The sequence below is a fragment of the Arachis hypogaea genome, chromosome 1, assembly GCF_003086295.3.
Source record: "Arachis hypogaea cultivar Tifrunner chromosome 1, arahy.Tifrunner.gnm2.J5K5, whole genome shotgun sequence".
Classification (NCBI taxonomy): domain Eukaryota; kingdom Viridiplantae; phylum Streptophyta; class Magnoliopsida; order Fabales; family Fabaceae; genus Arachis; species Arachis hypogaea.
Window position 1 is genome coordinate 105,917,969 of NC_092036.1, and position 13,869 is coordinate 105,931,837.

A 13,869-nucleotide genomic window follows, 5' to 3' on the forward strand; every position below is an offset into this window, starting at 1 on the left:
GATTCGACTCGACCTGAAGACCCAGTCCGGCCCCGAACACTTTAGGGGCTAAGTTGGTGTGATTTCATCGAGTTTAAGGCCGGATAAGGGTCTCAAAAATAGACCCGGTCATTATTTCGAGTCGGGTCCAGGTCATGGCTCGAGTCACCTGAACTCGGCCCAGTGGTCCGGTCATCATACACAATTAATATTTTGTATTATTAGTGATGGATGATGACTATTCTTATGTGTAATTTAAGTATTGTAAACATTAATATTTTGTGTTATTAGTTATTATAAGACTATAAGTTAATGTTTTATGTTTAAAATGCATAAGATTTTAGACTAATGCATAATATTGTGTTATTTGTATTGATTTGAATATTTGGTGTTATTAGACAATATTAGTATTGATTATGGTTATGTTTTATTTTTAGAGAAGAGTTGGTTCTTGTTATATTTTTCTAAGTGAATTTTACCATGCCAAATAATGGTTGAAGTCTTGGAAATTTGAATATTTTTACATGCTAACTTATAAGAAGGTATCAAGGTAATGTAATGTTAACGGTCCGATTTTCATCGAATTTTTACCAGGTATATTTATGGCCCGAAAGTGTATAGATTTCATCGGATTTAGGGTCGGGTTCCGGTCTAATAAATAGGCCCATATATATTTTCGGGTCGGGTCTGAATCACACCAAATCCAGTTTCGCCCAACCCATGCACACCCCTAACTAGTTTAATGTTTCTTTCACATAAATTTCGAGTGTTTCTTTTTTAATATTTTGAATGTTTCTATTTTATGTTTTAGATAATTTTTTAATAGTTTTAGATGTTTCTTATTTAGTTTTTAAATTTTTTAAATATTTTTCTGTACGTTTTGGATATTTTTTTATAATAAATTTTAAAAGATAAAGTCTAAGGGCCAACAATTTTATTGTATTTTAATATGTAACTAACAGAAAAAGGTGAGCCGATGAAATCTCACACCAATCTCACACCATCAAATCATCATTGATGACTAATTGATTGCTACCAATCACAAATATTGCTGTCCTAGCATTGCTCAATTTAAAATAAGTCTTAACATTTTTAAAATAAATTTACGTTTCTTCTAAAAACAATTTAAAAAAATTATTAATTAGCCGCGTCAGTGATTGGTTACCCAGCAGAAGAGTTTCTTTACGCATTGAACAAGTAGTAGTTATATAAAGGCACTTGGCTCAAAACATCAAAAAGGGAAGAAGAGTGTTTCCATTCTTCACACACACATATGTTCCAATCCTGTTTCGCCATTTTGCTGGCTTCATATCTTCACACCTCCGTTTAATTTTTCCACATTCGGAGGCTATTTATTTATTCTTCTCTTCGCGTTTCCCTTCTTTGTTTTGACCTGAACCTTTTCAGTTTTAGTTTCAGTTTCGGTTTTAGTTTCAGTTTCCGCAGCATTTGGTGGTGTTAGTTACAAACAAAAATTTGAATTGCCACTGCACGATTCGTTGCATCTGATTCTGTTATTCATCGGGGTTTGGTGAATTGGGAATGGTGATTTTGAGTCTTGGGAGGAGGGGGAATGAAAGAAGTGAGGAAGGGAAGGGAAGGCAACTTGGGAAATACGAGTTGGGAAGGACGTTAGGCGAGGGCAATTTCGGAAAAGTCAAGTTTGCAAGGGATACTCATTCTGGACATCCTTTTGCAGTTAAGATCCTTGACAAGAACAAGATCACCACCCTTAACGTCTCTGATCAGGTTATTTACTTAATTTCTTATCCTTTTTTTTGGAATTCATATAAGTTATCTAATACGTGCAAAAAAAATTTGCAGATAAAGAGGGAAATTGCCACACTCAAACTACTCAAGCATCCAAATGTTGTTAGATTATTCGAGGTACACAAAAAGAGAAAAAATTGCGAATCTTATCTAATTGAGCTTAATTTTCGTAATTAGGAGTACTTAATTTAATTTGGCTTTTAAAATCCGTACTCTGCACTTTGCAAAAAAATTGTGAAAACACTAAGCAGTAATGATGTTTCGCAGTTTCGCTGAGAATTCCTTGTTTGGAATTTAGTTCCCATTTCCTGATCCTATTTTTGGAATTTAGGATCGAAACACTACAGAATAATTCTGTAGGATATTGGTATGGATAAAAGGTATTGTTAGTGTTAGTGTTAGTATTAGTTCCGTTTCCGTAAATTGAAGAGAACCAGATTCTCCACTGAGAATAGGCCAACCCAGAATCACTCTAACATCGCAGCATCTTCCGGAACATCCAAATTTACACGTTCAACCCAAACCCACCCTCATTTGCATTTACTTTCCTTTTTCATATTAGTTTTTTTGGTAGTTACGACACGTTGTACACGTCATCTGTCGTTATGTAAAGAGATAAAATCGTTTTTTTCTTTTACTTTTTCATGGTTCAACCTTAATCGCTAGAGTTGGTGGCTGTATTTTTTTAATTAAATAAATCTTAATTTGTTATTTATTATATTTTATTAATAATTTAGATGTAAAGTTTAAGTATTAGCCTATTAGGATTTAATATTTATAGTTTAAAATTTAGAATTTAGAAAACACTAAATTCTTTATTTTCTCCTAAATGTATTATCCTTTTGTCTTTTATCATATCGCAATAAAATAATATCCACTATTATCTAATTATCTAAAGTAAGTTCAATCTCGTTCTTGATAACAAAAAATGATCTAACATTGAAAAGCGACAAATTTGTATTTGTCATTTTGAGATCTGAAAGACGCCTTTGTTTTCTGTAGTTGGATTGAAATTTTAACTTGGAACATTTGTTAATAGAGCATAATATAACTTACTTTTTGGTTTTCTCTTTAAATAGCATTGTTTATTAAATATTGGATATGTGACCCTAAACTAATTAATGGCTCTTCATGAACTTAAAAACGTAAAATTGCTACCTAGAAACGTTAGAATGATTGATTGATACATTCATTTGCCTCCTTTTCCGCATAAAAACAGTTATACACAGTAAACCAGTGGGTTCTACCACAATGAAATTCACACCCTTTCCTCTCTCCATGGGAAAAATATCACTTTCATATTATTAATTAATTAATTAAAGATAAGGTATTGATTCATTATTGATACATAGAAATCCATTTTCAGTGCCTTTCGTTGTAGGTTATTTATCCTGATTTTTTGTGTGGATGCACGTTCACTAGGTGTCCACTATTTTATTATTGCCGGTTTCAATGGTGGATTTGTCTTGCATTGGTTTGGAGAATATGGGTTTGTTTCATAGTAATATTTTTAACGTGGCAGTTTGGATTAGTAGCCAACCCATTTCCAGATTTTGATTTCTCAGCATGTGTTATGAATGGACGGTTGCTTGACCTATTAAAAAATTTACTTTATTTTATTTTATTGTCTTGAGGTCATGAGGGGGTGAGAATTTATATATTAATTTTAGAGCAAGTTACTTGGTCCAATCAAACCACGTTAGGAATTCCACTTTGCTTCATTTTAATATAAACTTTGTATTTGTATTGTGTTACACCTTTGCACGTCATGCTCTAGTGTTGCAATTCCTTGTGAGGTTCGGAGTAATAATTTTCCTATTTATTCTTGCTTGGACTGCACCTCATAATCATTTTTATCCGGTAAAGCCATTGACTAATTCATATAGCATATGTTATAGATGCTTAAATATTTGGATTGCGTTACTTCTTTAAGTCTTAACTCTTAACCTTAACTTTTCTCAATTAACATTTCAAATTCCAAGATTGTTGGTGGGGTCCACGCATTAATAATTGAATATCATGTTCATGTGGTTGTGTGTTTATCCATCTGGCATCTTTTATCCTTATGTACACATAGATAATTAACTTGTAACTATAATTAAATATTAAATTATATATGTTGGACTTGAATGGGCCTCCATTGCATTAATTAATCATGACTATGCTATAAGGGCCATCAAATGTTCTCCTTGTTACAATCATGGGCATGAAATCTTGTGCAGAAAATAAAGTTATTCAGATTAGGTGGTCCTATAATACAAGTGTATGTATATTATTGGTCTGGCTCATAGATTACAGTAGTTTATTCCTGCTGTTGCTCAGGAATGAAATATGTGATCATGTAGTGGCCCCATAGCATAAGTAATAATAATACTAAAAATAAATGGACAAAGCCTCAAAGTAATCTATTGGATTTACAACTTGCAATTGCAGCTTGCATTTGTATCATTGATTGGTGTTTCTGATTATCATATATTCTAATTATGCAGGTCTTGGCCAGCAAAACAAAAATCTATATGGTACTTGAGTATGTGACAGGAGGGGAGTTATTTGACAAAATTGTAAGGATTCAATAATAACTTGTCATTCACATTCCTTGATCTATATGAATTGAAGAGCATGCTAAAACTACCTCAAGAGGATTTTGATTAAAGAATTTGAACATAAAAAACGTTAATTCAACCAACATCTAGCTTATTAATGTGTTAACTTTTTCTTTATGTATTTCTTTATTAATTAAGGGGAATCTTAGAGTAACAGTTGAGTTATCTCTTTGATCTCAAGATCAAGATCATGGTTTTAAGCCGTGAAACCAGCCACTGATGTAATTATCAGGTTAGGCTGCGTACATTATACCTTTTGGGTGCGGCTCTTTTCCAAATCCTGCGTTAACGTAGGATACTTGCGCATTGGGCTGGCCATTCTTTCTTAATCTTGAATTTGAGTCTTGTAAATAGTAAACAAAAAAGTACATATATTAAGAGATGCCAAACAAAATCATAAAGTTACTAATCTATGAGCTTCCTTCATTCACAGGCATCCAAGGGTAAACTTTCTGAAACTGAAGGTAGGAAGTTGTTCCAACAGTTGATTGATGGTGTGAGCTATTGCCACAATAAAGGTGTCTTCCACAGGGATCTCAAGGTTCTTTCTCAACCATCTTTATAACTGTTAGAATACTTATTGAGCTTACATTGAAACTGCATTACTTACTGCTCAGTTTTCTTTCATTTTATTTAATTGAATCTGTTTCCTTGCAGCTTGAGAATGTACTAGTGGATGACAAAGGAAACATTAAGATAACTGATTTTGGTCTTAGTGCTTTACCCCAACATTTCAGGGTAAGATATTTTATGAACCACACCTCATTACAAAGTGTATTAATATGGTTATTTTTATTAACTTTGTGGATAACATATTTCTATGAAAAATTCCAGGGAGATGGATTATTGCATACAACTTGTGGAAGTCCTAATTACGTCGCGCCGGAGATTCTTGCTAATAGGGGCTACAGTGGTGCAACATCAGATGCATGGTCTTGTGGTGTGATCTTGTATGTAATTCTAACAGGATACCTCCCATTTGATGACAGAAATCTTGCAGTTCTTTACCAAAAGGTATTCAAATGATGATTCTTATGTTATCTTCTTAATAACGGTTATCATAAAGTTATATAAATTAATTCTTGATTATTTTCTGAGCGATCACAGATTTTGAAAGGAGATGTTCAGATACCAAAATGGCTTTCAGCCGGTGCCCAAAACATGATAAAAAAGATTCTTGATCCCAACCCTGAAACCCGAATAACAATGGCTGCGATCAAAGAAGATCCATGGTTCAAACAAGGATATGCTCCGGCAACTCATGAGGATGAGGAAGAGGACATATATATTGACAATGAAGCCTTTGCCATGAATGAAGTGGTATACTTTTGAACTTTCAGATGTCTGGAAACTTTACAGGCATCTGTGCTTGGTGCCACTTCTTCCAGCCTCCTTACCTTTTCTTTCATTCTTTATTTTGTTGTAATCGAAAACTACTCTCTTGGTAATAGCAACTAGACGCAGAGCAAAGGAGTCCACAATCACCAACTCTTATCAACGCATTTCAGTTGATTGGGATGTCGTCATGCCTCGACCTCTCTGGATTTTTTGAGAAAGAGGTGTGAGAATCGAAGTTATCAACGATTACATTGCACATTTCAAACATAATTTTCTGTATCTCTGGACATTCTTGTTGTCTCTCACTTATAGTTTTCCTTGAATTTCAGGATGTCTCTGAAAGGAAGATAAGATTCACGTCCAACCTTTCGGCTAAAGATTTGGTAGAGAGGATTGAGGATATTGTGACGAAAATGGGATTTCAAGTCCAGAAGAAAAATGGCAAAGTTGGTATCATTTTGCTTATATATTTGTTAAAGCTGCTTCTATTTCCAACAAACTCGCAAATAAAATAAATATTAAGAGTGGCTAACAAGTAATTTTAATTTCAATATTTCAGTTGAAAGTTATACAAGAGAACAAAACACACAAAACCCTTAGCAGCCTCTTAGCTGCGGCAGAGGTAAATAATAATATCTACAGCAAACTTAAGCTATCTTGTACTGATAAAATTTAGAGCTTAATGTTACTCTACAAAGTTTGTTGATGCTAATAAGATTAATTTCACTTCAAATGTAACAGGTTTTTGAAATAAGCCCATCATTGTATGTTGTAGAATTAAGGAAGTCTTATGGAGATGCATCTATATATAGACAGGTACAAATCCATGCAGAAAATTACATGCACTCTTCCCCCCCAAAAAAAAATTTGAGGCTGATATGATATCCTATATTTTCTTCATGCAATGCAGTTATGCAAGAAGTTATCAAATGATTTGGGTGTTCCTCCAAGGCAAGCGTTGCTTAGCTCTGAAATGAATTAGAAGCTAAGATAATATGTAGGTTATAGCTACTTATAAGAATTCAATTGTAAAATGCATTATAGATTTATAGTTAAAGGGTTAATGAAACACAAATATGTTAATATTGTAATAGCACCAATTTTGAGCTTAGGATCGTTGAACTGCTTATGATGGCATATCTATGTAAATATCAATTTCTTAAAAAGAATGTGAAATTCAATTTCTTTTCTTTCCAATTTTCTCTTTTTAAACCAAAACTTTCACGGTCCTGCCTGTGGTAAAAATCTTACCAATTGTGTATAGTATATAACTGTATACTAATAATCAAATAAGTTATGTTCCTTTTAACTATAAAATGTAGACACTAGAATAAATAATATTAAACTAGCCATTATAGTAAAACTAGTAAATTAATACAGGGCCATATACTAACAACAATAGAAGAAATCTATGAAAAATTATCAAAACAGAAACCGAGTGTTTTCAACGTATAAGCACTATCACTCCCAAGGCAAATAAGTATGTGAGTAACTTGTCCCATGATTTTAACAAGGGTGTAATGCCAATTACTAGTTTGGTAAACATACAAAATGTGCCTACTGAATAAATTCTCGTAGTGATCCATGACATTCAATACTTTTATTATTTTAGTCTTTTAAATTTAAAATATAATGTACTAATTAGGTTGTTTTAGAGAATAAGAGAAGATAAAACTTTTTATACATTTTATAAATTCTTTTTCGTTTTACTTTGTTTAAGCACTAAAACGAAATGACACTATTTAGTCTTATGTCCAACCGTGGTAAGTCATAGCCAATTTAACACTTCGTTTATTGACTCAATAAGTCAATATTAAAAAGGATCTAGGGACTAAAATAGTAAAAAACTAAAAACCGTAAATATGAGAAACCAATAAAAAAATATATACTAATAATTTATATATTGATGTTATAAAATGTTAATTAACAGCATACATGATATATAATATGTCTAATTTTTTTTGTGACTATATAATATGTCTAATTGAATATTGACAAAATATATTTACGAAAATTTATTAATTTAGTTCTTTAATTTTTCAATTACATAAATCATATTCTCATTATGATCTAACAACTAAATTGATAGATTTTCATAAATATATTTAGTCAGTATCTAATTAGATATATTAAATATCATATATATTATCTATTAATATTTTATATCATCAATCGTTGACAAAAATTATTAATAAAATGATTGAAAAATAAATATAATTAATTTTTAATTTTTGATAGGCTAATTTAATTTTAAAAAAATTTAATAATAAATTTAAAAAATATTTTTTTAAAAATTAATTTAACTATTAACCATTAATTTATTTACTCGACAGACAAATAGTAATTCTTTCTATGGAGCTTTCGTATTCATCTTAATGCATGCCAACTGAAAACGTATTATGTGAAGATTGATTTAAGAAACAACCAAGATAAAATAACGAAACAAAGATATTGTAGTCCAATGAATCAGACGTAACCAAGAGGCAAGCTAAGAGCTCCATTCAAACTTGGAAAAATTAAATTAATTTAATTTTGATGTACTGAGGGAATAAAATCATTTTATACGTATATTTAATTATATAATATTATATTAATAAAAATAATTATTTTTTATATTAATAACATAAATAATCATCTAAAAAATAATTATAATTATACAATTATATAAAATATTTTTATATTGTCAATACATTAAAATTAAACTTAGATTAAATACCCTTTTATTCATACAAATAGAGCCAGCACACACAAAAAAATTTTACATAACTCGAGCAGAAATTTTCTATATATCGGCTCATTTTTCTAGATTTCATTTAATTATATTTTGGACATAAACATAGACGTTAAGACATATATTAGAAGATAGAAATACAAAATATATATACATATTTTATATTTGGCAAAATAAATACATAAAACATCCAAAATATTAAAAAATTTATAATATTTCTATCTTCTATTTTTTTTTATTATCATCACGTAGACTTTTATTCTACTATTATCTATTTTTTTTCTCCACCATCATTCATATAATCAAAAATAAATTATTCAGATATCAAAAAATTTTAATAATTTCATTAACAAATTTAATAATATTAAAAAAAACAGAAATGAATAATAAAGAAAATTTTAAATTTTGTTTTAGAAAAAAATTAAAGAAAAAGGCAGAAAGAAAGAAGAATGGATAGAAAATAAAATTAAAGAAAACGATAGTTGTAGTTGTAGACCGAAGAGGAAGAGAGGCAGCAACGAGAAAAAAGCAAAGACAGTGGGAGATCTGGACCAAATAAGGAGAAGGCGTATCTAGATTAAGGGAGAGGGATAATTTTGAATATTTATTATTATATAAAATTATATTAAATTTTTTAATTTTGATAAGTGTAAGTTAATTTTAAAATTTTTTTTTTAAATATTTTTAAAAGTATTTCTAATTTTTAAAAGTCACAAATATAAACACATAGACTTCTTAATTTATCAAACGCAATATGAGGTATTTATACACCTCTTCAAAAAATATTATCAAAATAAGTCTTAAAAAGTATAAGATGCGAGATTACATTTTATCAACAATTAAAAAAAATTTGAGAGCATCTATATTCATTATGCTGTCACTCCTTGAATGTTAGTTTGAATTGATTTTTTATTTTAAAAAAAGTATTTTTTTATTTTAAATATGTTTAGATATTACTTTTTTTGAGTATTTTTATTAAAAAAATAATTTATTTTTTCTAACAACACATTGCTTTTAAAAAAATAGAAACAAAACTACTTTTTAAATTATTTTTTACTAAAAATATTTTTTATCATAATTAATAATTATAATTTATACTCTTAATTCTAATTTTTTTCCCAAATTCTTAATTTTTTTTTAAATTTTAATTTTTCTTTTAAGTCTTAATTTTTTTTTCTATATCCTAAACCCTTCTCGAATTCTCATTATTCTATTGAAAAGACTCCTTAAGTCGTCATATCTTATTGTATTTTATTATTAGTTTAAGTTATACTTTTAATTAATTATATAAGATGTATACATATTATTAAACCCATTTAAGTTTTACTTATAATGATTAACGCGAAGCTTCGAGAGTGTTGATTAATTTAAGATAATTTTAAAATTTTATTTTTTATTGTTTGTGGTCAATTATAAATTTATTTTCTAATATTTTTGTATTATATTTTTACAAAACTGCATTGCTTTTCTAATTGGTTTAATTATTTTGTTGGTTCATATAGTTTCGCGAAATTTTTAATTAGATTTCTGTATTTTTTTTTAGAGTCCTTGTACCAAAATTTTTTTTTAATTGGGTTCTTACACTTTTTTTTATTTAGGTCCATGTACCATTTTCTTAGTTAGGTTTCTATAAAATTAAGGTAATTAATGCTAAGAGAGACTTAATTGAAAAAAATTAGTGCAGGGACTCAATTAAAAAAAAAAATTTAGAGACCTAATTAAAAATTTCGCAAAACTATAGAAACCAATAGAATAATTAAACCTTTATAAGTTTAAATTTCTTGAATTTCTTTGTTTGATTAGTCATTTATTAGTATTTTAATAAATTTGATTGCTATGACACTAATTTTATTGATTAATTGATTTTTACTTATTTGTTTTGTATTGTTAAACATATTAATAAAAATTACATATAATTTTAATATTGTCTTATTTTATTTTATGATTACAAAAAATAGTATGCCTCCAAAATTAATTCTCCGAAGAATCAACGAAAAATATTCAACTGAAATACAAATAATTGAAAAAACTAGATGGAATGATCATGCTATTGAAAACTTTTTTATTGTATGTAAAGAGAAAATTGTTGCTAGAAATAAGTCTCATACACACTTTAATAGAAAAGGTTGGAAAAATATAATAACTAATTTCAAGAATATCATAAGTCGATGTTATATTTATGTTTTTTTGATCTTATTCTTTTATATAATTTAAATAAAAAATATTTTTTATCAAAATAAAAATAAAATTATTTTTATATTTACATTTTTTTAAATTTATTTAAATATAAAATAATTTTTTATTAAAAAATCTTTTTAAAAAAATAAAAAAATTTACGTAATTTTTTTAACGCCATTCCAAACTTACCAATTACCATGAATCTTATTTATTTGTTTCTTAATTAGTTTCTTTAAGTTATTCCAAACTGTTTTCTTTTTCTTTTTGGTCTTTGGCAATTCTTTAATTCGAATATAATTAACCATAGATCAACATTACCAAAGTTAAGAAATGGTAAAAATGAAAAATATTGAAAATGTGACACTTGAGACCTTGGAGGTTCTAATTGGCAGAAGCGATAATTCATCTCCAATCAAAACAGTTTTTCAATTGGTAATTAGCCAAAAACCATATATAATGTATTGCTGCTTGTGCTAGCTAAAAGTTTGAACATTATTGCTTGAAGAGAAAAGACCACATAGCCATACAGAGCAATAGTTTTGGAGGAGATGGAACGTCTATATTAATTTAAAATAATATTCTTTTTCTTCTATCATGAGCCATTTTTTAATTGAAGATAAAAAGATTCAAACTCGCGATCTCTTAAGTGTGCATAGAGAAATTATACCATTTAAATTATAATTCGTTAACTTTTATCACAAGTTATTTATCCCTATGTATTATCAAATTATATTTTTTATTTTTATTTTTTTATGGTATATATTTATATTTTTATAAAAAAATTGATAAACTTCTCAAAAATTATTTTATATAATTTTTAATACGGTCTAATCTTAAATTTAATTATCTTTTAAGTTTACATAATAATTGTTGTACACGAAATTTTTTTTACTCAAAATACACGATCTTCTTTATAAAAAGATTTTAGAAGACAATCTCAAGGATGTCCTAAAATAACATATTTATCTATTAACTTGATTAATATTTCTATTAATTTGACATTTCACCCACCATTAGATAAGGTTGCTTTTGAAATAATAATTCTATCATTTGTAACTCTTTTGTATTATACTCTAAATGTTTAATACATAGATAATTAAGCACATATTCAAAAGAATTGAGTACTAATTCATTAATTATAAATCTATTTATTAAATACATGATATTTATAAGTGATAAGTAACATAATATATCTATAATATTATTAACATTTAACAACAACACATAATAAATAGTTAAAAAATAAGGGAGTGTCCTCGGCAAAATAACATTGAATATTATTTTGTTATTATAATTTTGGCCTAATTATTTGAATATTAAATTAAATAATATAATATATTTTTATTATTTAGATTATCATCGTTAAGTTATAAACAAAAATAGATATTTAAATATAAAATTAAAATTATCATCCTTCCAAAAAATACTTAAAAAGTTTTTTAAAAAAATTATTATGCATGAAATTTAAATAATAATAATAATAATAATAATAATAAGAGTAAAAGACAAATAGGTTTCTGACCTTTTAAAACGGGGACATTTTTGTCCCTCAAGATTGGAAAATACAATTCGATCCCCCACGTTTTAAAACGGGCGACAATTAAACCCTTCCGTCCGTTTTGGGCCAAAAACGGCAACGGACCCAGTTGACATGGAGGGGCAGTGAATGACGTGGCCGTTACGGTTGCTAAGGTGGATTGGTACCTTATTTTAGTGGACAAATTCGTCCCTGAAGTGCCAAATGACGCCGTTTCCACCATCCTCATATTTGAAGCTTCGCATTCCCCATAACACCCAACCCTTACTCCACATATTACAGAAAACCCTATCAGAACAGGAACGACCTTCTCCCTCCAAAAAAAGAACGACTTCCTACAGTTGAAAGCGGTGGTGTGGTCAGTCGTTGTGGTTGCTGTTGAAGGTTACGACAACCTTTGCGTGGAGAGGAACCTGCCATCATCTACAGAGGTAAGAGTGATAATGAAGAGTATGTATGTTGTTTAACTGAGAATGCATGGGGTTGAGTTATGGGGGACTGCAGGTTTTTATTTTGTTTTGGGGTAAAAGAATGAGGAAAATGTATGTCAAGTTACCTGATTCCAAAATTTTGAATAGGTAGGGTTTAATATCTGGTTTATGTACTTGTGGATAATGCAGATGGATGATATGTATGTGGTACCTGTTTTTCACCACGGAGGCCATTTTGGTAGAAAAGCCAGTGGAACTCTTGAGTATATTGGTGGAAAAGTTGAAAAATTTTCGGAAATGGACTTAGACTTCGTGAATTTTGGGGATTTGGTGACATTGTTCAAGGGTTTGGGGTATGCATCATATAGGGCAGTGTATTGGTTTGACCCAACTAGTAGTGATCTTGAGGCTGGACTGCACATTCTGAGAGGAGATGCAGCCATCAATGAACTTCGAGAGAATAAGCTGAAGAATTCAACGACGGATGAATTCCACATTTACTTCGACCATCCCGTTGATGAGCCAGAGATAGTGGAGGAAGCTGCTGCGGCAGAAGCAGGGGTGGAAGAGTTTGATGACCCTATTGATGTGGACAGCATCATGAGAAAGCTCCAACCATCACCATCCATAGAAGCTGATGGGCAAGAAAGTGATAAGGATGAAGTGTATAAACCTCCTCTGACTGACTCAGAGATTATTTCGGATGAGGACTGTTCCAGTGATGATGAGGAGGATCATAGGATGAGGAAAAAAAGAAGTCTGAAAGGGAAGGACAAGGTTCTGCCAAAGAAACAGAGCTGTGTGAAAGAAGGGACAGGAGCAGAGTCAAGTGGAGTTAAAAACAGAGGTGGGGTTAAAAACAGAGGTGGAGTAAGGAGTGCAAGGGAAAGTGCTGCCAAAGGTGATGAGCCTACTGTGAAGACCAGAAGAACAGCCAGGCCCAAGGAAACTGGGCCAAGAGAAAAGCCCAAAAAGACCAGGCCTGCTCCGAAGCCCAGAAGGAATGGGCCTAATGCAAATCAACAAAGAAGTAGGCCTGCTGTAGATGCTGAAGAACCTGTTCCAAATGTGCAACCCAGGGATATGCCTCCAATTGGACTCTATGTGAGTGAGGAGGTTTTAGATGATGATGATCCGATTTATGAGTATGCATCAGAGGAACTTCACACACCAGTGTCTTCAGGGGATGAGGGAGAAAAGCATGAGTTTCCAGTTTTCAATGAAGAGTATGGGTTCGGGGAGGGTAGGTTCGAGATAGGAACGAAGTTTGCAACCATTGATGGGTTCAAAAAAGTGGTAAAA

The 13,869-nt window shown here is 29.9% G+C and overlaps 1 protein-coding gene across 2 annotated transcripts; it reads left to right on the top strand.

Annotated features, from left to right (window-relative positions):
• Positions 1-1,078: 1,078 nt before the first annotated feature.
• LOC112707310 (CBL-interacting serine/threonine-protein kinase 1) lies at positions 1,079-6,887 on the top strand. Of its 2 annotated transcripts, XM_025758994.2 has the most exons (12): positions 1,079-1,728; positions 1,804-1,866; positions 4,239-4,310; positions 4,786-4,893; positions 5,010-5,090; positions 5,187-5,366; positions 5,460-5,672; positions 5,804-5,911; positions 6,020-6,136; positions 6,250-6,312; positions 6,432-6,506; positions 6,601-6,887. In XM_025758994.2, the coding sequence occupies exons 1-12, from the start codon at positions 1,522-1,524 to the stop codon at positions 6,670-6,672; spliced, it is 1,359 nt and encodes a 452-aa protein (XP_025614779.1). In that variant the 5' UTR covers positions 1,079-1,521; the 3' UTR covers positions 6,673-6,887. The 2 variants fall into 2 exon arrangements, with proteins under 2 accessions (XP_025614779.1, XP_025614785.1); XM_025759000.3 differs by lacking the exon at positions 4,239-4,310 and having other exon boundaries at positions 1,085-1,728.
• The last annotated feature ends 6,982 nt before the right edge of the window (positions 6,888-13,869 follow it).